The following is a 24,169-nucleotide window of genomic DNA, read 5'->3' on the forward strand; positions in this document are numbered from 1 at the left end:
ATACGCGGTAGAAAAGTTAATTATAAAAGAAATTTAGGCACATTTTGTCGTAGGCTATTCATTGGTCGGCCTCTCCTCAGTAGGCATTGTCGGAACATATTTTGATTTGTTGAAGTTATGCGTTAATGACAGCCTTTGAACCTTGTCGGCTTGCCGTTTAGATCCTAAGTTTTGTTATGTAATGAGCGTGATAAATGTGGGCAGTAAAGGTGGTTGAACTAATCATAACTATTGTTGCGATGAGTTGAGGGCAGCAAGTCAGATGAAATTACCATTTCACGGTAATTTAATATTGGTATTTTTAAAAAAACACGATGAAAAACGTGGACTTTAGAGAATTCTATTAAATACTACTAATCTTAAGTTTAAAATAATTACAGAGAATTCTATTAAATGCTACTAATCTTAAGTTTAAAATAATTACAATCTAGACTTCTACATACTTTATAATAAATATTTTTAGATGAATTATAAAAATTCCTATGCGTATACAGCCTACACATATTACATTACATTTAATTAATCCTAAGTTAATTTGCACTCTCTAAATATTTAATACATAAAAGTATTAACAAATATCATGCAAATATATATTTGTGACTTTTTTTCCCTGTGACCTTTTTTCCTGTGACTTTTTTTCTGTGTTTTTTTCCTGTGTTTTTTTTTTTTCCTGTGACTTTTTTCCTACAATCGGTTCCTCTTTATCCATAAAAATTCTATTAAAAAACTTGGATGATCCTACCGTTCTAAAAATAGTGAATAGAAATAGTTTGAGTTTAAATCTTGAGTTTCCCCAGTAAAGATACATTTCTAAGAATTAAAAAAATGAAATGAAAAGTATATCTGTTTGTCTGTGTGTTTATCATTTATACCTTTGATAAGTGTGTAAAAAATACTCCACGGGAGGTTTCTGTGAAAAATAAATTTACGCCTACATTTATTTTAAACAGCACAATACGATAGGGACTTGGTGAAGTCTAAAATTACACAATTGGTAATGCATAGATGTATTCCTCTTAATTACACCATTGGTAATACAAACATGTAATCTTCTTAAATACACAATTGGTAATGCATAGATGTAATCTTCTTAAAGTATTGCATCAGCCCGCAGCAGCACTTGGGACGGGAACGCCAGTGTAACAACACACATTCACGCTTAGTTATCTAGCAACGTCCAACAGATAGTGTGAATTGTTTAGAAAGACATAGACAATACACGGGACAGGCAGTTATAAACAAACAGATTTAGACACACACAAATAGACAGACAAAGATAGACTGAAACAGTCAGAGACAAATAGACAGACAAAGATTGATTGACACAGGCTGACACAGATAAAAACATAGACAGATAGACAGGCACAGACCACACACATAACAGACACAGATAAACAGACAGAAATAGACAGATATAGAGCAGCCACTGGGCATGTTTATTAGTGAATCAATTGTCGGTCTGTGTCTAAATGACACGGCTTGTTGGATCAAGTCTGTCTAACTGTGGGTGAGGGGGATACGTCATCATACCAGCGTCCACTCTGGTCAGTAGGGCTCGCGTGTATCACGTGATATAAAATGGTCGCCCGTTGCAACTACACAAGATCTAAAAGTAGCTGTCGTCGCTTGCTGGGTAAGGCCCCGGCCTAAAGACATTGATCCCCACGGCCTTGCGTGCGATGGTGATGACATTTCGTTGCTGGCGGCCAGCCAGTCCACGCCTGTCGTGATTCTGGCCGTCTATGGAAGACTGTTGGCCGAACACGATGGAGGCGGACACGTCATCGGAGGTGTCGAGTTGTGGGCTGGAGGCTGAGTTCCGGCAGGGCGAGACGTCCCGGCTTCCGATGGGCTCGGACTCGGCTCGAAATTTCCTTTTAAGTCCGACCTTGTGTTTGTTGTTGTGTTTTGCGCTGTCTATGTGACTGATGGGCTTATGGTTGATGCCCTCCCTGTGGACACATCTCTCCACCGCTTCATCTCTCTCACCGCCCTGCCCGACCCCTGGGATATGATCCCTAGTATCCCGCCCCTCATTGATGTCCCTCATCAAAACATCGAAGGAAAAACTAGCGGCAGCGTGTGTGTGTTGGTGTGGACACGCATCTTTCCTGCCAACCCTGATGTCCGTGTGTCGACGCTCGTCCCTTGCTCTTGACCTGGGTTTTAAATACCTCTCTTTTATTGCGTCATCATGTTTCCTCTGGTCGGTGACGTCACTTGTGTTAAAACATTTGAACGTGCTGAGGATGGGCTTCAACTTCCGGGCCATCTCCTTGGCCCGTTTGAGCCGCCGCCTGCTGGAGATATTGCCCGCTTGCTTCATGCCCTGATACTTGTGCTCCAAGCTGAAGTTTATCAGTTGGATGAGAGAGGACACGTCCGACTGTCTACACGTCATGACGTCAGATTGTCTGCTGGCCATTGCGTCAGATTGTCTGTTGGCCATGACGTCAGATTGTCTGCTAGCCATGACGTCAGATTGTCTGCTGGCCATTGCGTCAGACGGTTTACTTGTCATAACGGTTTGGTTTGACTCGTCGCTCGGCTGGATGGGCAAGCTGTTCATCGCCGGCTGACCTTTGACCTGCACTGGCTCCTGCTCTTTTTCTGACTGTTTTTTCATCTGTGGCTCATGTTTGGGGTTATGCTGAGGCGAGATACGAGAACTTGTAACCTCATTTTCTGTAGGCTGCTGACGTCGAGCTGCCTGTTTGAATGTCTTTATGACGTCATCTCGAACAGTTGGTGAGGGTGTGTTTATTAGCCCTCTCTTACACAACTGTGTGGGCCTCTGGCTGCTCACGTACGGCCCCGTCTGAACCTTGGGTTTCAGTCCAGACGACGATGACCACACCGGCGCCCGTTGCGTGCCACCAAACATCATTTCTTTACCCAGCAAGTTTTTTCCTAAGCGATTTTTCCTAGCAGGGCCGTCCCTCTCTTTGTTCTTGTTCAGTCCCCAGCCATTTTTCTGTTCCTGTCCCTGGGGCTTGGTGTCGCTGACCGTCAGTCGGCGCAGCGTGTTGCGTGCCCTCTGTTGACCCGTGCTCACGTTTATTGCACGCCTGGCGGGTTTAGCGCGCTCACCTGTGCTGCGGTCAAAAGGTGCTGGCGCGTGCTGTTCTCCCAAAGGTTTGACCACCCCAGGCGGATGTGCTTTACCTGCCAATGGCTTGGCTTGAAATGACTTGCCGTTGCTTTGGCGACCACCACTCAAAAGGCTTTTAGCAAGTAGTTTGGGTTTGAATACAGGAATTCTCGAGCCAGTTCGGACAGTGACGTTTCTTGAAGTCTGCGTCTCGTCAACCTTCTTGCTGGTCAACTGGTTGGTCAACTGGTTGTTCAACTGGTTGGTCAAATGGTTAGCCGGAATTGTGGCGCCAAGACGTTCGTCATGCTTGTGGTTGCTGGGGTCGGTGCGGACGTTCCCCCTCATGTCGGCAGTGACGACCAAACCGCCTTCTCCCGACCCGCCATCGACCTGGTTGCTTGTGTTTTTCTTATGCACATTGCTTAGCCTAGTAGGACAGAGACCGCAAAATGTCGGGCTCTTGAACTTCTTTAACTGCTCCGGTGTTTTTAGCGCGAGGAGCAGGGCGGACAAGAGTGTGTTGTAGATGTCAGTTTTTCTAGTCACTTTGTTCAAGGGACACGGCTCCTTCTCACGCCCCGCGGCTTTTTGCGAGTAGGCCAGTAGCTTGTTCAGTGTCTCGCCACCCTGGTGCCGCCTCTTCCTTGACCGGAAGTGTCTCATGTCGCGTGCGATGCTCAGCGACGTCTCAGAGGCTGAGAGGAACTCGCCGTGTACGGCTCCACGTCGGCCGAGGACTTTCGGTGGGCTGAGTTCCGGCTTCTGAACTTTAGGGACAGTTATTTCCTTTGTGTTGCCTGGCAATTTCCGGCGGTCTGATACAGTCTTGGCTAGGCGCTTAAGCTCCAGGTTGGACTGCTTGATGTCTATAAAGTTGCCAGATTTTTCCTTCGACTTGCGACTGTTTGAAAGTTTGGGCAAACATCTCGTAAGTCCATGCTTATCATCTGGATTCAAGCTCCCCAAGTTAAAGTTGATTTGAATTTTGATCTCCTTGTCGCTTTTATTTTCAGAAATGGAACTTGCAGGACAAGCTATGTGTTCCTTGCTGTCAATTTGTTTACTGACGGCATGTTCCCTGTTGTCAATTTGTTTACTGACGGCATGTTCCCTGTTGTCTCTTGGTTTATTGACGGCATGTTCCCTGTTGTCTATTGGTTTATTGACGCTATGTTCCCTGTTGTCTATTGGTTTATTGACGCTATGTTCCCTGTTGTCTATTGGTTTATTGACGGCATGTTCCCTGTTGTCTATTGGTTTACTGACGGCATGTTCCCTGTTGTCTATTGGTTTACTGACGCTATGTTCCCTGTTGTCTCTTGGTTTATTGACGGTATGTTCCCTGTTTTCTTTCTGTGCTGAGAGCGCCGTGGTAAGCAGGGTCTGAATGTGGGACAGGTGTACAGATGAACTGGCCCTGAGACTAGCTTCCCCACCCTCGCTACACTCTGCGGGTCTCCTAACCTCGACAGCCGGTGGGTTGTGTGTAGCGAGATAGATCGGAGTCTCTGGATGTGATGTTTTCCTAGCGTCATTTGATCGTTTGCGTTCTGTTCTAGATTTGTGCGCGCCATGTTTTAAAATAGTTTTTTGTGTCATATGGGCTTGCACGGACGGCGCATCTTTTTTATCACGTGCAGTCTCTGTCTTGTCTGACGTCACGTGAGGCGACCCTGACCTTCTGGACTGTTTGTTCGGCGTTGGCCCTAAACTTTTAAATAGTTTGTTTGGTGACGATTTAGGTGGCCTTGACCTTTTCTCTCTGTTCGAAGGTCGAGGTGAGGCCTGATTGGGCGAGGTTCCCATCTTATCGCCGTACTGATGGCGTGTAGACAGACGCTTGGATGCTCGCGTGTCTCCCCTTGTATCCCGCCGGGGGCTGGACGGGGAGCTTAACATTAGCTCACACTCTGGTGAGTCCAGCCGTTTGTGTTTCCTGCGTGAGCTTAACTTCCGGCTGTCGTCTGTTTTAAGAGACCGCCGCACCGCGTAGTTGTCTGTTGGAGAGGTATGGGACATGACGTCACGGCACGACTTGCTTAGACTAGCCTCCGTCAGATCAAGCTGTTGTAGCCTACGTCTAACCGGAAGTAAACTTTTAGACTTCCGGTGTTGTGTTTTTTTCCCTGTGTAGTTTGAGCGTTCCTTGACGGAATGTTCTGTCACCTCCTCTAGCTCCTCCAGTGTTGGTTTCAAGCCAGATCGCGGCTTCTCGGCATTCTGCTCTGTGTTTGTGCACGCCTCACTGGTTGCACGAAACGCCTTTTGTCGGAGGGTCTCAGTGAACTGCTGCACACAAGCCCTAAACATTTCTTCTGACCGGATGTTCGGCAGGCCCAGAGTTTGCTGGCTAGGCTCAACAGTCTGCAGCTCCTTGCTGGCCGTCGGTTCACTGACCCTGGCGGTCTGCGTCTCGTTGTCGACCAGCTGCCGACCCTCAAGGAGAACCTCCCTGGCGTCTTCGTGGATTGTGTTCATTGCGTGCTGCTTCTCGTGGATTGTGTTCATTGCGTGCTGCTTCTCGTGGATTGTGTTCATTGCGTGCTGCTTCTCGCCGTCTGGCTCTGGGTAGGTCGGGTACGAGTCACTCTGAGCTAAAAGATCCTTCTGGCCTTGTGGCAGGCTATCAGCATCTGCTATGTGCTCGAAGGAAAATACTCGTGGCCTCGCCTTGTTGACAGGTCTGCCCGCAAGGCAAGAGTCGCTCTTTTGTGGTCCCGCACTCGTCTGGGGCCCAATCTTTGGCCCAGTGCAGGCCTCAAGTTTAGCGAAAAAATAGTTTTGATCATCAAGAGTTTTTTTGGAGACCGCCTTAGGCGAGCATTTTCCGCTGATCTCTGCCAGCCGAGACCCCACCTGGACCAGGGTGGGCGGTATGACGACAGAGCCAAGTCTCTCATGGCTCACAGTGGCCCTCGCTAAACGACCAGCGCCGACATTCTCGGCACGTCTATTGCCACCTTTAGCCGCGTCTCTCTGTTTCAACTTTCGGTTTGCTGTCTGTCGGCCTAACGCCGTAGACGATGACGTCATTTTGCCTGACCGATCTAGCTCAGACTGCGATGAGACGAGTACCAGCTTGTACATGATCGGAGAGGCTGCTGGTGAGGCTTGGGGGCGTGATGGTGAGACTTGAGGGCGTGATGACGTTTTCATTGGCAGTCGCGATCGTTTATCTGCTTTCTTGGCACAGAAAATGCCAGGCATAAAAGTTTCGTTGATCTGCGAAAGTTTCAAAGACCTTGACTTGCTTCCTTTGGGTAATATTTCCATGTAGGAAACCTGCTCCCCCTCCAGGCGAACAGTGTGATACGGGGCGTGGTCTGCGCTCAGTGTTGGCAGGACGCCGTTGTGTGTACTTCCCACGGGCACCTCAGACGGCCCCAGGGGGCAACACTCTGGCACCGCTTGTGGACGCGATGACATGGCGGACTGGGAGGAGTCACTGTTGGGCTGACCCACCGGCGTCACACAGTCCACCACAGCGTGCGTCATACAGTCCACCACAGCGTGCGTCTTGGGGCGAACCCATGCAGGCTTGTTACCATAGCTACGTTTAGTGACGTGGTGCTGGGCATGACTGGCTGGATCCGCCGCGAGACACAGGCCTGGATGCTGGCTGTCGACAGAGTCACGTGATCTAGAGCCTAGCAAGCTGCAAGTTTCGAGTATGCGACCTAAAGGTAAAAATTTGGAAGTTTTGTTCTTCCAGGTCGGTGCCCCGATCTGACGTATGCCTCGTCCAGTGACTTGCCCAGGTTGTAAATGTCGTCCACTTGCAGCAGAGCTCTGCTCCACCTGCAGGATGTAGAGATCTGTGGCGCTGGAAACGTTGCTGCACTTGCCCGAGAAGATGGTCGGTGACGCGTGGCACATCAGAGGCGGACATGCGTAGTGGTTATAGGAGGGTGAGGACGGGAGTGATGACGTCATCACGCTGTGAATCGCCTTGGTCGGATGCCTTTTATTGAGGTCATGCAGGATGGATGAGCTGGTCTTGCGACTTGTGAACACTGTGGTGTCAGACACGCTGTGGCCCTGGAGCTTTGGGTACATCCCATGACGACTTTCCTTGGCGCAATCGTGACAAACCTCAGCGAAGTACTTTCTCGTCTGCCATGGCTTTCTATCTGTCTGTACCTTGAGAAAACGAGGACCCAGTTTGTGTTTGGCATCCGTCTCTACTTTGATGTAGCTGGGTCCCACACACTCCTTTGTGTTCATATAGCTCTCCTTCCTGCTAAGGTAACCTCTCTCTTCACGCGGGGAACACTCATTGCGTAAGCGTTGGATGTCGGCTAAATAATCTAACATTGTGCTATGAGAATGAAGTTCATCTTGTGCCTTGTATCTGTGAGACTGAAGGTCCCCTTGTGTCGTGTGTCTCAAAGAAAGAAGGTCCTCTCGTGTCTTGTGTCTTTGAGACTGTGAGTGAAGGTCATCTCGTGTCTTGTGTCTATGAGACTGAAGGTCCCCTTGTGTCGTGTGTCTATGAGACTGAAGGTCCCCTTGTGTTGTGTGTCTCAAAGACTGAAGGTCCCCTTGTGTTGTGTGTCTATGAGACTGTGAGTGAAGGTCATCTCGTGTCTTGTGTCTATGAGACTGCAGGTCCCCTTGTGTTGTGTGTCTCAGAGAATGAAGGTCCTTTTGTGTCTTGTGAGAGCTTGGTTGTATCGATGTGTTGGGGTATCTTGACTGGCGTCTATCACGTTCCCCTAACGAACTTGTTTTAGGCGTGAGTTGACTATGGCACTGTGCGCACCTGTATGTGCTCACGGTGGAGTCCGTCCGGCTGCCGATAGAAGAGATCAACTGGTCAGGGCTGGTTGAACTTGGCTCTGTCCTCAAGGTCAACCCAGCGTGTCTGGCCGGGGGACGGGCAATATCCTCAGTGCTGTTTCTGTCAATGACAAACGAGGGAGAGAGCGAGAAGCTGACATCTGTGCTTGTAGCGTGAAGCGACCTGCACCCAGACGGCCTGGTGGTCTCCGATGAGAGGGAGAAGTTCTTGGGGTAGACCCCAGACTCGCGGTCTCTGCTAGACCTAGCCCGCCCCCTCTCTCGCTGGCCTTGCATTGCTGTGATGGAAAAGCCATAGGGACTATGGGAGCTGTTGTCTGCGCTGCCGAATGATGTTTGGTGCCGTGCCGAGTCGTTGCTCTGGAAGAGTGGAGATTTCTGCCAGAAGTAGCGACTTCTACGTTCAGCACTGCCGTCATGCATGGGGCTCTTCTCATACACGATCTTGTTGGCCATGAGCTGATTGCTCGTGCGTTTTCTTGATGAGACCATGGTGCCAGTTTCTGTGCAAGTTTCCTGCATGCCGTGGTCTTTACTGGGATCACGCAGTAGACGAGACGTGTACTGGCATACAGCACAGGCATTTGAGTGTGTACTGTGTACGCTGGACACGTCACTGGTCGCGCGGTTGGTGGAGAGATCCCTCGTGTCTGTGCTGCCCTCAGACGTTTGCTCTGAGGGCTGCGAGAGATTGTCAGACGTGAAATATTGATGACGTCTCTTTCTGTTGCCGCCCAACTCACTTGATTTCTGCCTGATGTTTCTGCGATTGGCGGAGACATTTCGGATACATGTCTTGTGCATTAAGTCACTCTCGTCTGTTTCGTCAGAACGACTTTGGACTAAATGTAAACGTTTGTCTCCAGATTCGGTTCCCTTAAAATTCCCCGGGGGAATGGGTTCGTCTCTGTGCTTGTCAGGTGACGTGCTTGAGAGATTGTTGGTTGCGATTGAACCAATGGGGTTTCGCATCATCTTCCAGCGTTCATTGAACCTCAAACCCCGACCTGTGCTTTTTCTACATGATGATTGGGTTCGGTCGGCGGAGGGATTTGTTCCCTCAAACTTCCGGTCAGGGCACTTACTGTCAGAACTTTGAATAAACGCTGCAGCCGATGAACCTTGAATTGCCTTTTCTTCCTTTACTAGCTTCGTCACTTTAGTGACGTAATAAGGTGGGGAATCTGGGATATCGGTCAACTTCCGCTTCCTGTTCTGTTTGGTTTGTAGGCTCATGTATGTGTAGATATTAGCGTTGGTGTTAGGGTTGGTATAAGGGATGGTGTTAGGGTTGGTATAAAGGTTAGTGTTAGGATTGGTATAAGGATTAGGGTTAGGATTGGTAAAAGAGGTTGTGTTAGGGTTGGTATAAGGGTTAGTTTTATGGTTGGAATAAGAGTTAGGGTTAGAGTTGTTTCTTTTATCGGGCCCACACCTGCTTCTACACTGGCTCATGTTGGTGAGGGCAGCTGAAGGTGAAGGACGACGATACCTCTGCATGTCTCGGATCGTGTCTCTCATGAGCTCATGCAGCTCGTGTGAGCACTCGTGTATGTTGGTGGCTGTCTGCTGGTTGTCGTTGGCGTCTTTCCTTGAGATCTTCGCACCGGTTCTACCGGCAATAGCAGGTATATCATCTCTACTGGTGTATCGGAGAGGATTCCCAAGGAAATTTCGATTTTTTAGAACGGTTTGTGCATTGTTGCCGAGCAGGGTGAAGGTCGGAACAGTGTGCTCTGTTTGTAAGACAGCCGAACAAGGCCTGTAGGTGATGCGCAGCAGCTCCTCCGTCTGCTTCACGTTGACGTTCAGTTTCTGAGGCTCTATTCCGGACGTCATACTCATACCACTAGATGTTGACGATAGAACGGCATTTCCAGTTTTGCAAATTTGTCGAGAGTTAACTTCCGCTTTCACTTTCCTAACTCGGCTCCAAGATTTCCCGGGGGAACCAATAAAACATGAGCTCTGTGCCTTGCGCTTCTGTCCGGCTATTTGACTTCCAGTTTTAGCTGAAATTTTGGAACCAGTCCCCAAACTACTTTCAAACGATTTCTCTTCACTCAACCATCTGCCTGGGGCAGCTTGCTCGTGTGGCCTGGGCTGTGGGGGCCGAGGAATGCGGCGCTTGATATGGCTCATTGTCCGGCTCCTGTGCTCAGCCTGTGTATGTTGGTGTCGTGAGCTGTTCGCTGTCACCTTGAAATATTGATCTAGAGCCTCGTCAGACAAGGTCAACTGAAGGTCAGACTTGGACTGCTGCGTGAGGGAGCTGCTCCATGATGACGACACGACGGTCTGGCGGGTGGACAGTTCACGGATCTCCACACGACTTTTATCCACGTAGATCAAGTCAGCCTCCTGACTTCTGTCTTCCGCGTCAGAGCAGTAGGTCACATCCGGTCCAGACCTATTGGCCCTGCCCAGTAGGCGTAGCTGGCCCAATCCCAGCCCTCGTCTCTCACGAGGCAGCGCGTAGCTGGGTAGTATGGGCTGGATGAGAGAGTCGCGCCGGCTCAGGATTCTGCGCTGACGTGTGGGGGAAAACAAAACTGTCCGTCTTTTACTTTCTGACTTGTGGAGGAACTTGACGTCATAGGCGTCCTGTGATCCTGAAGGGGGGGGGGGGGGGTAAATATATCCGTCATTGGAGCTTGATACATTCAAATGCTTGCGCGTGATTGTAGCTTATACAATCATTTGATTCTACGTGATAATATGTATACAATTAGATGTAATTAGATGATTGCGTGTGATAGTAGCTTACACAATTACATGATTGCACGTGATTGTAGCTTATACATTTTTTATTGCACATGATTGTAGCTTATACAATTAGATGCCTGGATGTGATTGTAGCTTATACAATTAAATGCTTGGATGTGATTGTAGCTTATACAATTAAATGCTTGGATGTGATTGTAGCTTATACAATTAAATGCTTGGATGTAATTGTAGCTTATACAATTAAATGCTTGGATGTGATTGTAGCTTATACAATGAAATGCTTGGATGTGATTGTAGCTTATACAATGAAATGCTTGGATGTGATTGTAGCTTATACAATGAAATGCTTGGCTGTGATTGTAGCTTATACAATGAAATGCTTGGATGTGATTGTAGCCTATACAATGAAATGCTTGGATGTGATTGTAGCTTATACAATGAAATGCTTGGATGTGGTTGTAGCTTATACAATGAAATGTATGCTGACGCCAACAACAAAAGTATCAGTGGTGACAAAACAAACTCACGGTTTTAAAAGTTAGAGCTAAAAGAGCTAAATATTTAAATGTATAGCGTAAAGTGAGAGCTAAAAATACCTAAATAAGTAACTGAAATAAAAGCGAGAGCTAAAAGAGCTAAATATGTAACAAAGTGAGAGCTAAACAGATCTAAAGAATTAAATCAAATAAAAGCGATAGCTTAAAAGAACTAAACGTGTAACTTAAACAAAGTGAGAGCTAAACAGATGTAAAGAATTAAATTTAAAAAAAAGCGAGAACTAAAAGGAACTAAACATATAACTTAAACAAAGTGAGAGCTGTAACAGCTGTAACAAAGTGAGAGCTGTAACAGATGTAACAAAGTGAGAGCTGTAACAGCTGTAACAAAGTGAGAGCTGTAACAGCTGTAACAAAGTGAGAGCTGTAACAGCTGTAACAAAGTGAGAGCTGTAACAGATGTAACAAAGTGAGAGCTGTAACAGCTGTAACAAAGTGAGAGCTGTAACAGCTGTAACAAAAATAGAGAGCTGTAACAGCTGTAACAAAGTGAGAGCTGTAACAGCTGTAACAAAGTGAGAGCTGTAACAGATGTAACAAAGTGAGAGCTGTAACAGATGTAACAAAGTGAGAGCTGTAACAAAGTGAGAGCTGTAACAGCTGTAACAAAGTGAGAGCTGTAACAGCTGTAACAAAGTGAGAGCTGTAACAGCTGTAACAAAGTGAGAGCTGTAACAGATGTAACAAAGTGAGAGCTGTAACAGCTGTAACAAAGTGAGAGCTGTAACAGCTGTAACAAAGTGAGAGCTGTAACAGCTGTAACAAAGTGAGAGCTGTAACAGCTGTAACAAAGTGAGAGCTGTAACAGATGTAACAAAGTGAGAGCTGTAACAGATGTAACAAAGTGAGAGCTGTAACAAAGTGAGAGCTGTAACAGCTGTAACAAAGTGAGAGCTGTAACAGATGTAACAAAGTGAGAGCTGTAACAGCTGTAACAAAGTGAGAGCTGTAACAGCTGTAACAAAGTGAGAGCTGTAACAGCTGTAACAAAGTGAGAGCTGTAACAGCTGTAACAAAGTGAGAGCTGTAACAGATGTAACAAAGTGAGAGCTGTAACAGATGTAACAAAGTGAGAGCTGTAACAAAGTGAGAGCTGTAACAGCTGTAACAAAGTGAGAGCTGTAACAGCTGTAACAAAGTGAGAGCTGTAACAGCTGTAACAAAGTGAGAGCTGTAACAGATGTAACAAAGTGAGAGCTGTAACAGCTGTAACAAAGTGAGAGCTGTAACAGCTGTAACAAAGTGAGAGCTGTAACAGCTGTAACAAAGTGAGAGCTGTAACAGCTGTAACAAAGTGAGAGCTGTAACAGATGTAACAAAGTGAGAGCTGTAACAGATGTAACAAAGTGAGAGCTGTAACAAAGTGAGAGCTGTAACAGCTGTAACAAAGTGAGAGCTGTAACAGATGTAACAAAGTGAGAGCTGTAACAGCTGTAACAAAGTGAGAGCTGTAACAGCTGTAACAAAGTGAGAGCTGTAACAGCTGTAACAAAGTGAGAGCTGTAACAGCTGTAACAAAGTGAGAGCTGTAACAGATGTAACAAAGTGAGAGCTGTAACAGATGTAACAAAGTGAGAGCTGTAACAAAGTGAGAGCTGTAACAGCTGTAACAAAGTGAGAGCTGTAACAGATGTAACAAAGTGAGAGCTGTAACAGCTGTAACAAAGTGAGAGCTGTAACAGCTGTAACAAAGTGAGAGCTGTAACAGCTGTAACAAAGTGAGAGCTGTAACAGATGTAACAAAGTGAGAGCTGTAACAGATGTAACAAAGTGAGAGCTGTAACAAAGTGAGAGCTGTAACAGCTGTAACAAAGTGAGAGCTGTAACAGCTGTAACAAAGTGAGAGCTGTAACAGCTGTAACAAAGTGAGAGCTGTAACAGATGTAACAAAGTGAGAGCTGTAACAGATGTAACAAAGTGAGAGCTGTAACAAAGTGAGAGCTGTAACAGCTGTAACAAAGTGAGAGCTGTAACAGCTGTAACAAAGTGAGAGCTGTAACAGATGTAACAAAGTGAGAGCTGTAACAGATGTAACAAAGTGAGAGCTGTAACAGATGTAACAAAGTGAGAGCTGTAACAAAGTGAGAGCTGTAACAGCTGTAACAAAGTGAGAGCTGTAACAGCTGTAACAAAGTGAGAGCTGTAACAGATGTAACAAAGTGAGAGCTGTAACAGATGTAACAAAGTGAGAGCTGTAACAAAGTGAGAGCTGTAACAGCTGTAACAAAGTGAGAGCTGTAACAGATGTAACAAAGTGAGAGCTGTAACAGCTGTAACAAAGTGAGAGCTGTAACAGCTGTAACAAAGTGAGAGCTGTAACAGCTGTAACAAAGTGAGAGCTGTAACAGATGTAACAAAGTGAGAGCTGTAACAGATGTAACAAAGTGAGAGCTGTAACAAAGTGAGAGCTGTAACAGCTGTAACAAAGTGAGAGCTGTAACAGCTGTAACAAAGTGAGAGCTGTAACAGCTGTAACAAAGTGAGAGCTGTAACAGATGTAACAAAGTGAGAGCTGTAACAGATGTAACAAAGTGAGAGCTGTAACAAAGTGAGAGCTGTAACAGCTGTAACAAAGTGAGAGCTGTAACAGCTGTAACAAAGTGAGAGCTGTAACAGATGTAACAAAGTGAGAGCTGTAACAAAGTGAGAGCTGTAACAGCTGTAACAAAGTGAGAGCTGTAACAAAGTGAGAGCTGTAACAGATGTAACAAAGTGAGAGCTGTAACAGATGTAACAAAGTGAGAGCTGTAACAGATTTAACAAAGTGAGAGCTGTAACAGCTGTAACAAAGTGAGAGCTGTAACAGCTGTAACAAAGTGAGAGCTGTAACAGCTGTAACAAAGTGAGAGCTGTAACAGATGTAACAAAGTGAGAGCTGTAACAGCTGTAACAAAGTGAGAGCTGTAACAGCTGTAACAAAGTGAGAGCTGTAACAGATGTAACGACGTACGTGTATCGGTGTGACAGGGTGTAGCGGCGTCTGGTACCAATGGGGCCTCCAGCATAGCCTGACGTTCCTGTGAGCTGAGCCTGACGCACGTGATGCTCACCCTGTAACTGTCGTCTTTGGGCAGGATGATCTTGTACCCCTCCACACCGTCTGCTCGAACCACGCTAGAGTTCTGACCCGCGCTTTCCTGACCTTGTGAGGTCGGAGGTTGGCTAAAGTAACCTTGACCTTCGGAGGTTAGCTGTGGGTTTTGGTGACCTTGTGAGGTCTGTTGTGGGTTAAGGTGACTTTGTGAGGTCAAACGACGGTCATGTTGACTTTCTGATGTTAGCTGCGAGTTATAATGACCTTGTGAGGCCAACCTTGGGTTCAATTGACCTTGTGAGGTAATCTCCGGGTCAATCGCCTGTACTGACCTAGATACGTAGAGAACGTCTTTAGGCGACAGAAAGACGTCATCGTCGTCTGATATGTGCTCACTCGTGTGACCTTTGTACGGTGACGTCACTTCGGTTACTTCACGTGGGTACTGCCCGCCAGTAAGTAGGTCAGGGTGAACTCTGAAGGTCGGCTCGCTGTCTAAGATGATGTTGTCGCCCTTGTCCACGTACTTGTAGTTCCTGTTGTCTGTCAGCGTGCTGCTCGTCTGGTGCTGGCTGGTGTCGTCTGATGACGTCATGACGTTCTCATAGGCCGATGCTTCAGCGCTGACCTCACCGTGGGTGACGTCAGAAGGTCTTGCCCTAGACCACGCCCCTCGCTGTGAGCCCTCCCCCGCCGGGTTGATGACTGAAAGACAACATACACTTAATTTATGTGCTCTACGTCACACAACATGGCCGCTCCAATATTTTATTTGGTGCACCGTCAAAACAGCCTGGTACAATATGACCCTGTCAAAACGGCCCCGTCAATATGACCCCGTCAAATCGACCCCCGACAAAACGACGCAGTCAAAATAGCCCCGTCAAGAGGGCCGACATATTAGCTCTTGTCAAAGCGGCTCCCGACATATTGGCTCCCGACATATTGGCTGTCGACAAAGAGGCTCCCGAAAAATGACCCTAGACAAATGAATCGTATGACCACTCTTAAAATAAAAGTAACCATTTTGTCCTACCTCCACTACCACTATAAACCATTTTGTTCTACCTCCACTACCACTATAAACCATTTTGTCCTACCTCCACTACCACTATAAACCATTTTGTCCTACCTCCACTACCACTATAAACCCTTTTTGTTCTACCTCCACTACCACTATAAACCATTTTGTCCTACCTCCACTACCACTATAAACCATTTGGTTCTACCTCCACTACCACTATAAACCATTTTGTCCTACCCCCACTACCACTATAAACCATTTTGTTCTACCCCCACTACCACTATAAACCATTTTGTCCTACCCCCACTACCACTATAAACCATTTTGTCCTACCTCCACTACCACTATAAACCATTTTGTCCTACCTCCACTACCACTATAAACCATTTGTCCTACCTCCACTACCACTATACACCATTTTGTCCTACCTCCACTACCACTATAAACCATTTTGTTCTACCTCCACTACCACTATAAACCATTTTGTCCTACTTCACGACCACTATAAACCATTTTGTCCTACCCCCACTACCACTATAAACCATTTTGTCCTACCTCCACTACCACTATAAACAATTTTGTTCTACCTCCACTACCACTATAAACCCTTTTTGTTCTACCTCCACTACCACTATAAACCATTTTGTTCTACCTCCACTACCACTATAAACCATTTTGTCCTACTTCCACTATAACTATAAACCATTTAGTCCTACCTCCACTACCACTATAAACCATTTTGTCCTACCTCCACTACCACTATAAACTCTTCTAAATGCTAGAATGAACCTGCAGTAATTCACAAACAACTCGAGGCCTTAGCAGCTACATTCCACCAATTTTAAAATGTTGATATTGTTCCATTTACAACAGTAAAGATCTGTTGCTTAAAAGCGAGCACAGAAGTTTAAATGTACAGTACACATGATGTTTACGGTATAACTGCATTTTGTTTTGAAAACCTACAAGCATACTGCAGGTAGGAAGGTACACTGAGTTGGAAAAGCCTATAACCGACTCATACGGAAGTCATAACTATGATAACTAGATGACCATTAAATTTAAAACATTACTTCTTATACTAGACAAAATAATATAAAAATAAAGATTACTTACTACTAAGAGTGTTGGCTATGCTAACTTTAAATAGTTTTGGAGAAGTGGTCCTACTGGCAGGTGTCAGTGGTCCTACTGGCAGGTGTCAGTGGTCCTACTGGCAGGTGTCAGTGGTCCTACTGGCAGGTGTCAATGGTCCTACTGGCAGGTGTCAGTGGTCCTACTGGCAGGTGTCAGTGGTCCTACTGGCAGGTGTCAGTGGTCCTACTGGCAGGTGTCAATGGTCCTACTGGCAGGTGTCAGTGGTCCTACTGGCAGGTGTCAGTGGTCCTACTGGCAGGTGTCAGTGGTCCTACTGGCAGGTGTCAGTGGTCCTACTGGCAGGTGTCAGTGGTCCTACTGGCAGGTGTCAATGGTCCTACTGGCAGGTGTCAATGGTCCTACTGGCAGGTGTCAATGGTCCTACTGGCAGGTGTCAGTGGTCCTACTGGCAGGTGTCAATGGTCCTACTGGCAGGTGTTAGTGGTCCTACTGGCAGGTGTCAGTGGTCCTACTGGCAGGTGTCAGTGGTCCTACTAGCAGGTGTCAGTGGTCCTTCTGGCAGGTGTCAGTGGTCCTACTGGCAGGTGTCAGTGGTCCTACTGGCAGGTGTCAGTGGTCCTTCTGGCAGGTGTCAGTGGTCCTACTGGCAGGTGTCAGTGGTCCTACTGGCAGGTGTCAATGGTCCTACTGGCAGGTGTCAATGGTCCTACTGGCAGGTGTCAGTGGTCCTACTGGCAGGTGTCAATGGTCCTACTGGCAGGTGTCAGTGGTCCTACTGGCAGGTGTCAGTGGTCCTACTGGCAGGTGTCAGTAGTCCTACTGGCAGGTGTCAGTGGTCCTACTGGCAGGTGTCAGTGGTCCTTCTGGCAGGTGTCAGTGGTCCTACTGGCAGGTGTCAATGGTCCTACTGGCAGGTGTCAATGGTCCTACTGGCAGGTGTCAATGGTCCTACTGGCAGGTGTCAGTGGTCCTACTGGCAGGTGTCAATGGTCCTACTGGCAGGTGTCAGTGGTCCTACTGGCAGGTGTCAGTGGTCCTACTGGCAGGTGTCAGTAGTCCTACTGGCAGGTGTCAGTGGTCCTACTGGCAGGTGTCACTGGTCCTACTGGCAGGTGTCTGTGGTCCTACTGGCAGGTGTCAATGGTCCTACTGGCAGGTGTCAATGGTCCTACTGGCAGGTGTCAGTAGTCCTACTAGCAGGTGTCAATGGTCCTACTGGCAGGTGTCAGTGGTCCTACTGGCAGGTGTCAGTGGTCCTACTGGCAGGTGTCAGTGGTCCTACTGGCAGGTGTCAGTGGTCCTTCTGGCAGGTGTCAGTGGTCCTACTGGCAGGTGTCAGTGGTCCTACTGGCAGGTGTCAGTGGTCCTTCTGGCAGGTGTCAGTGGTCCTTCTGGCAGGTGTCAGTGGTCCTACTGGCAGGTGTCAATGGTTCTACTGGCAGGTGTCAGTGGTCATACTGGCAGGTGTCAGTGGTCCTACTGGCAGGTGTCAGTGGTCCTACTGGCAGGTGTCAGTGGTCCTACTGGCAGGTGTCAGTGGTCCTACTGGCAGGATTCAGTGGTCCTACTGGCAGGTGTCACTGGTCCTACTGGCAGGTGTCAGTGGTCCTACTGGCAGGTGTCAGTGGTCCTTCTGGCAGGTGTCAATGGTCCTACTGGCAGGTGTCAATGGTCCTTCTGGCAGGTGTCAGTGAGGACGTTTCGCCGGGAGACTTAGTCTCTACGTAGACCGTCTTGACAGAGTCCATATGTCGGGAACCAAAATGACAGGAGCCAATTTTTTGGACGTCGTAATGACGGGAGCCGTTTTGTCGAGAGCCAAATTGACAGGAGGCTATATGTCGTGAGCCTTATTGACTGGAGCCCTTTTGTTGGGAGCCTATTTGTCAGGAGCCTGAATAAGGGGTGCCTATTATTTCGGGAGCCTATTTGTCGGAAGCCTACATGACGGGGTCCATTTGTCGCTGGCCCTTTTGACTGTGTCGATTTTACGGGACTCTTATGTCGGGGCCGTTTTGTAGGAGTTGTTTTGACGGGGCCATTTTGTCATTGGCCGTGTTGACGCCGCACGATTTTGTGTGCTCTACGTCACACAACATGGCCTCCATGCAACACGACAGTGAGGACAATTCTAATCAAGTTGTCCTATTGTTCAACCAATTCTAATCAAGTTGTCCTATTGTTCAACCAATTCTAATCAAGTTGTCCTATTGTTCAACCAATTCTAATCAAGTTGTCCTATTGTTCAACCAATTCTAATCAAGTTGTCCTATTGTTCAACCAATTCTAATCAAGTTGTCCTATTGTTCAACCAATTCTAATCAAGTTGTCCTATTGTTCAACCAATTCTAATCAAGTTGTCCTATTGTTCAACCAATTCTAATCAAGTTGTCCTATTGTTCAACCAATTCTAATCAAGTTGTCCTATTGTTCAACCAATTCTAATCATGTTGTCCTATTGTTCAACCAATTCTAATCAAGTTGTCCTATTGTTCAACCAATTCTAATCAAGTTGTCCTATTGTTCAACCAATTCTAATCAAGTTGTCCTATTGTTCAACCAATTCTAATCAAGTTGTCCTTTTGTTCAACCAATTCTAATCAAGTTGTCCTATTGTTCAACCAATTCTAATCAAGTTGTCCTATTGTTCAACCAATTCTAATCAAGTTTTCCTATTGTTCAACCAATCGTCATCGAGGACTTGACACATCAGCCAACCAATCGTCTGTTAGCACGTGTGTCATCAGTCAACCAATCGTCTGTTAGCACGTGTGTCATCAGTCAACCAATCGTCTGTTAGCACGTGTCTCATCAGCCAACCAATCGGTGTTTAGCACGTGTGTCATCAGTCAACCATTCGTCTGTTAGCACGTGTGTCATCAGTCAACCAATCGTCTGTTAGCACGTGTGTCATCAGCCAACCAATCGTCTGTTAGCACGTGTGTCATCAGCCAACCAATCGTCTGTTAGCACGTGTGTCATCAGTCAACCAATCGTCTGTTAGCACGTGTGTCATCAGCCAACCAATCGTCTGTTAGCACGTGTGTCATCAGCCAACCAATCGTCTGTTAGCACGTGTGTCATCAGCCAACCAATCGTCTGTTAGCACGTGTGTCATCAGTCAACCAATCGGTGTTTAGCACGTGTGTCATCAGTCAACCAATCGTCTGTTAGCACGTGTCACACCAGTCAACCAATCGTTGTTTAATACGTGTGTCATCAGTCAACCAATCGTCTGTTAGCACGTGTGTCATCAGTCAACCAATCGTTGTTTAGCACGTGTCACACCAGTCAACCAATCGTTGTTTATTACGTGTTTCATCAGTCAACCAATCGTGTGTTAGCACGTGTCTCATCAGTCAACCAATCGTTGTTTAGCACGTGTCACATCAGTCAACCAATCGTTGTTTAGTACGTGTCACATCAGTCAACCAATCGTTGTTTAGAACGTGTGTCATCAGTCAAGCATCAAGCACCCATGAAGACCACGTGACCCACCGTTAGCAGAGATGGAGCTACTGAAGCACCGGACAGCAGACGAGCCAGACAGGGTGGCACTAGAGGAAGACTCAGTTCTGTCCGAGCCTGCAGGCCGCGCGGTCCTATCTACAGCGATCTCAGTCCTCCAGTGGTAGAGCAATCTGAGGGGAGCGTCGGTTGTGGGGTGGGGAACGTGAGATGTGGGGGGCGTGTGATGTGGGGGGAGTGTATGGTGTGTGTGGTGGGAGCTTGTGATTTGGGGGGCGTGTGATGTGGGGGAGAGTGTGATGTGGGAGAGCGTGTGATGTGGGGGAGCGTGTGATGTGGGGGGGGCGTGTGATGTGGGGGGTGGAGTGTATGGTGTGTGTGATGGGAGCTTGTGATGTGGGGGAAAAGGTGATGTGGGAGAGCGTGTGATGTGGGGGAGAGTGTGATGTGGGGGAGAGTGTAATGTGGGGGAGTGTATGGTGTGTGTGATGGGAGCTTGTGATGTGGGGGAAAAGGTGATGTGGGAGAGCGTGTGATGTGGGGGAGAGTGTGATGTGGGGGAGAGTGTGATGTGGGGGAGCGTGTGATGTGGGGGAGAGTGTGATGTGGGGGAGTGTATGGTGTGTGTGATGGGAGCTTGTGATGTGGGGGAAAAGGTGATGTGGGAGAGCGTGTGATGTGGGGGAGAGTGTGATGTGGGGGAGAGTGTGATGTGGGGGAGCGTGTGATGTGGGGGAGAGTGTGATGTGGGGGAGAGTGTGATGTGGGGGAGCGTGTGATGTGGGGGAGAGTGTGATGTGGGGGAGAATGTGATGTGGGGGAGAGTGTGATGTGGGGGAGCGTGTGATGTGGGGGAAAGTGTGATGTGGGGGAGCGTGTGATGTGGGGGAGAGTGTGATGTGGGGGAGAATGTGATGTGGGGGAGCGTGTGATGTAGGGGGAGAATGTGATGTAGGGGGAGAGTGTGATGTGGGGGAGAGTGTGATGTGGGGGAGAATGTGATGTAGGGAGAGCGTGTGATGTGGGGGAGAGTGTGATGTGGGGGAGCGCGTGATGTGGGGGAGAGTGCGATGTGGGGGAGAATGTGATGTAGGGGGAGAGTGTGATGTGGGGGAGAGTGTGATGTAGGGGAGAGTGTAATGTGGTGGAGAATGTGATGGTGGGGGAGCGCGTGATGTGGGGGAGAGTGCGATGTGGGGGAGAATGTGATGTAGGGGGAGAATGTGATGGTGGGGGAGCGCGTGATGTGGGGGAGAGTGCGATGTGGGGGAGAATGTGATGTAGGGGGAGCGTGTGATGTAGGGGGAGAATGTGATGTAGGGGGAGAGTGTGATGTGGGGGAGAATGTGATGTAGGGGGAGAGTGTGATGTGGGGGAGAATGTGATGTAGGGGGAGAGTGTGATGTGGGGGAGAATGTGATGTAGGGGGAGAGTGTGATGTGGGGGAGAATTAGATGTAGGGAGAGCGTGTGATGTGGGGGAGCGTGTGATGTGGGGGGTGTGTGATGTGGGGGGGACGTTAAGATATGGTGGGGAGGTGTGATTTGGGGGGGGGGGGGAGGAACGTGAGATGTGGGGGAGCGTGGCTGTAGCGGGAGTGTGTGGTGTGTGTGGGAGGAGCGTGTGATGTGGGGGGGGGGGAGCATAAGATGTGGCGAGGGGGAAGGATTAAGGTGGTTTAACTTACAATCAATTAGACACGTGTGTATATCTGTATCTAAAGTTAGACGCACGTGTGTATATCTATCTAAAGTTAGACGCACGTGTGTATATCTGTATCTAAAAATAGACGCACGTGTGTAAAGATGGGAGTTACAGCTTGGAGTGTCACAACATATGACGTCAGAACTTCCAGTGGTAGCACAAAAATAAACCAACCATATCGGACAGACACCGGCCAATCAAACAGTGGACAGTCAAACAACCAGACAACCAGTTGATCAAACAACCAGACAACCAGTTGATCAAACAACCAGACAACCAGCCAACCAAACAACCAGACAACCAAACAACCAGACAACCAGACAACCAGTTGATCAAACAACCCGACAACCAGTTGATCAAACAACCAGACAACCAGTTGATCAAACAACCCGATAACCAGTTGATCAAACAACCAGACAACCAGACAACCAGTTGATCAAACAACCAGACAACCAGCCAACCAAACAACCAGACAACCAGTTGATCAAACAATCAGACAACCAGTTGATCAAACAACCCGACAACCAGTTGATCAAACAACCAGACAACCAGTTGATCAAACAACCAGACAACCAGCCAACCAAACAACTAGACAACCAGTTGATCAAACAAACAGACAACCAGTTGATCAAACAACCAGACAACAAGACAACCAGACAACCAGATGAGACGAGCCACATAAGGGGCGGTAACTCACGACAAAAAGATGGCGACGGTCAGGCTAGCCGAGATGATGGCAATTAAAATGCTGTTGAAGGGAGAGGCCTGGAGCCATTCCTGGAACGTCGGCTCTACTTCCTCTTCAGGTACAACAACTGGGGATCAAACATGGATGTCAGGGCTGGTTGATTAGTGGGACAACTACTGGGGATCAAACATGGATGTCAGGGCTGGTGGATTAGTGGGACAACAACTGGGGATCAAACATGGATGTCAGGGCTGGTGGATTAGTGGGACAACAACTGGGGATCAAACATGGATGTCAGGGCTGGTGGATTAGTGGGACAACAACTGGGGATCAAACATGGATGTCAGGGCTGGTGGATTAGTGGGACAACAACTGGGGATCAAACATGGATGTCAGGGCTGGTGGATTAGAGGTACACGGGGGTACAAAAGTAGAACAACAGTCAATTGATGGGACGACAACTGGGGATCAAATATTAAATTAACGACAACTGGTTTAATACTAGTACTAGGGTCATTTAAAAGTGGTGGTAAGTGAATTTTGGAGGAAATGGTGTAGAATAGTGGCATACATTCGATACAATTATGGTGCTACATGGGGTAGATTGATGAAACCATAACCAATGATGTTATCGTTGTACATCAATGAAACCATAACCAATGAAGTTAATGTAGTACATCAATGAAGCCGTAACCAATGATGTTATGTTGCACATCAATGAAGCCGTAACCAATGATGTTATGTTGCACATCAATGAAACCATAACCAATGATGTTATGTTGCACATCAATGATGCCATAACCAATGATGTTATGGTTGTACATCAATGAAACTTTCTATCTAAATTAAGCATGTGCTTAAAAACGCTTAGATGTAAGTAAATATAATTACTCTAATACAAAGAATATTCCCAAAATTGTTTGTGTTTTAAAATTTTATAACATTGATATTTGTTATCTTTAACTTCTTAATGTTTCAGTTTTTTTTTCTCTCCAAAGACATAGACCACAATACGCATTTAGCCCATTGTTTAACATCATTGATTGGATCTATTTGGATCCCTTCATACAATTAGTGTCACATATTTATGAGATTTACAATTACTGTCACAAAACTAGATCGATGTCGTTTAACATAATATTCAAGAACAATTACTGTCACAAAACTAGATCGATGTTGTTTAACATAATATTCAAGAACAATTACTGTTACAAGCATATGAAAATTAAAATCTCGAAACAACATGATAACCATTACAGTTATTGAAACCAAATTATGACAATTAGAACTATTAAAACCCAATTATTACCATTACAACAAAAAAACTATAAAGTGGGGCTGTCAAAAATCAGAAGTTCCTGTACGATCAATGTTTGTCTTACATAGGCTTGATGAAAATAAATAGAAATGTACTATTGAAAACAAATTATGACCAGGCATTAGAACTATTGAAACCAAATTATGACCATTGGAACAATTGAAACCAAATTATGACCATTGGAACAATTGAAACTAAATTATGATTATTCGAAATGGTCGAAAAACATACCCTCTGGTGGACTAGTGCCCAGAAATTTTGACAATCCTTTCAACATTGTTCATCTGGGCGACCATTTCGGTGCGACAGTTCCGTGTTCAGCAATGGTGCGTCTCAGTGCATCTATGTGCAATGGTGCGTACTCAGTGCATCTATGTAAAAGTTAGAACGGAGAAGCAAACAGATTGTGCCAGTATCTAAGACCACAGACTTGTAGGATGTGTTTTATTACTTTCTTAAATAGACTCGAAAAGCTGGTTCCAAATTTGTTGTTGCCAGAAAGCACATTTTTAATTGAATATTTAATAGTATTTATGTTTTAAGTACATCCTTACATCATTTCATTAAGGCTAGAAATAATCAAAGAAATAATTATTAGTTATATAATACTAACTTATCAACCGCGTTTATTTTTAATTTGGATTAGAAGAGGCATGG

At 46.7% G+C, this 24,169-nt stretch overlaps 1 protein-coding gene across 1 annotated transcript; it reads right to left on the bottom strand.

Moving 5' to 3' along the window:
• Nucleotides 1-1,329: 1,329 nt before the first annotated feature.
• Nucleotides 1,330-23,813, bottom strand: LOC131941437 (uncharacterized). The gene is made up of 5 exons (XM_059300692.1): nucleotides 23,744-23,813; nucleotides 22,204-22,321; nucleotides 19,833-19,975; nucleotides 14,129-14,917; nucleotides 1,330-10,506 (listed from the first exon to the last, which is right to left on the bottom strand). Exons 1-5 carry the CDS (start codon nucleotides 23,787-23,789, stop codon nucleotides 1,607-1,609), a joined length of 9,996 nt encoding a protein of 3,331 aa, XP_059156675.1. The 5' UTR covers nucleotides 23,790-23,813; the 3' UTR covers nucleotides 1,330-1,606.
• Between the last annotated feature and the right edge of the window lie 356 nt (nucleotides 23,814-24,169).

Source organism: Physella acuta, unplaced genomic scaffold (assembly GCF_028476545.2).
Source record: "Physella acuta isolate Inbredline_101_S28 unplaced genomic scaffold, ASM2847654v3 ptg000362l, whole genome shotgun sequence".
NCBI classification, from domain to species: Eukaryota; Metazoa; Mollusca; class Gastropoda; family Physidae; genus Physella; species Physella acuta.